Here is a 1,401-nt window from a genome sequence, read left to right as displayed (position 1 = left end):
CGACGTCGGCCGCCACGTCCTCCGCGGGACCCATCAGTACAATGTCGTCGAGGTATTTGATGACCTTGCAGCGGTAGTCAGTGGTAGCGTCGAGGAGACCCAGGACCTCACAGGAGTACAGGGCAAAGAAGAAGGGCGATAGCTCGTTGCCCTGCACAATGCCTTGGCCAACATCAATGTCAATCACCTTGAAGAACTTGTCGACAATGCAGTGGGTAGTGGGTCGAGCATAGTGTCGTTCAAAGGCGCGCAAGAGGCCAGGGACCTTGTCGGCCACAATCTCGTGCAGCCGTGCTCGGTCGGTGTAGTTGAAGGCACTCTTGAAATCGAGGGAGAGCATGGTCCAGCCCGGGGTAGACTCACAGGCTTGAAGCTCACCAAAGGCCATGCCAACCGCTGCTGAAATGCCGTCCTTGACTCCGACAGCCAGCTCTGGACTGGCCTGTAGCAAGTGGGCAATATGGGGCTGCTGCTGCTCGAGCAGAGCGCGGTTGACAACCTTGTTGAAGATGGAATGCGTGCCCACGGGTCGAAACTTGCCATTGGCCCTCTCCAGGATAGTGTAGTTGATGGAGCAAAGGGCATGTCGAATCGACTCGGGCACGGTGTTGTTGGCAATGTGGTGAAAGATCTTGTTCAAGGCAACCTGAGGACCTCCAGTGGCGGTGGTGGCGTTTTGACCGCAAAGCCTGGGTCAATCATGTACTACGCGAGCACCCCTACGACGAGCAAGCCACTGATCTGGTCAAGCAGGTGATGGAGGCCAAATTGGTCGCCCAGTGCAACAAGTGTCACCTCTTCTTCGAAGCTACTGGTATCAGTCAACACCGCTCCCGATGTGGTGCCAATCTGAAGCGAGCGACCGAGGCGTTGTTTCATGCGGCTGGACACGACCTGCTTGAGATTATGCGTGGCGCTTGGCCCCAACAGTGTGTAGGGTCTCGCATCAGTGTCTGCGAGCTGCTCAAGCTCGCCCGGCATCCACTGATGCAGCGCAGCCGCTACCCATCCAACGCCACCGAGACCAAGCTGATGGCTGCCACCTTGAGCCAGCTGTATTGGTCTGCCGTCCATTCAGACTATACCGCTGAAGAGCGAGAGATGTGCTGGGCTTTGATTTTGGCCTTGCCTAGCATGTTGTTGTCTGCTCCCTCGACCGCACTGTCTACGATTGACCTGCGCAATATGTTTCACGATCGTCTCCGTTGGCTTGTGACGGGGCAACTAGGTCGGGTCGTGGACGCCATGCGCAAGGCAGTCGCACGCAAGCAGAGCCGTCGAGGACAGCTGAACGCCGGCGCGGGCGCCCACCCGAACGACGCAGTCGACCAGAGTCTCAGGTCGCTCGTCCGCGACCCGGACCTGGCGGACGAAGCCTGGGCAAACCACGTCACGAACCGT

The 1,401-nt window shown here is 58.3% G+C and overlaps 1 protein-coding gene across 1 annotated transcript; it reads right to left on the bottom strand.

Moving 5' to 3' along the window:
- Positions 1–4: 4 nt before the first annotated feature.
- MONBRDRAFT_13198 (uncharacterized protein) lies at positions 5–340 on the bottom strand (the record flags this gene model as incomplete). Its single annotated transcript, XM_001751092.1, has 1 exon — positions 5–340. A coding segment is annotated over one exon (336 nt), but the record flags the coding sequence as incomplete, so codon positions are not given.
- Positions 341–1,401: the final 1,061 nt, after the last annotated feature.

Source organism: Monosiga brevicollis, genomic scaffold (genome assembly GCF_000002865.3).
Source record: "Monosiga brevicollis MX1 MONBRscaffold_208 genomic scaffold, whole genome shotgun sequence".
Lineage (NCBI taxonomy): Eukaryota > Choanoflagellata > Craspedida > Salpingoecidae > Monosiga > Monosiga brevicollis.
Note: the sequence above shows the minus strand (reverse complement) of the source record. Positions and strands in the feature narration are given on the sequence as shown.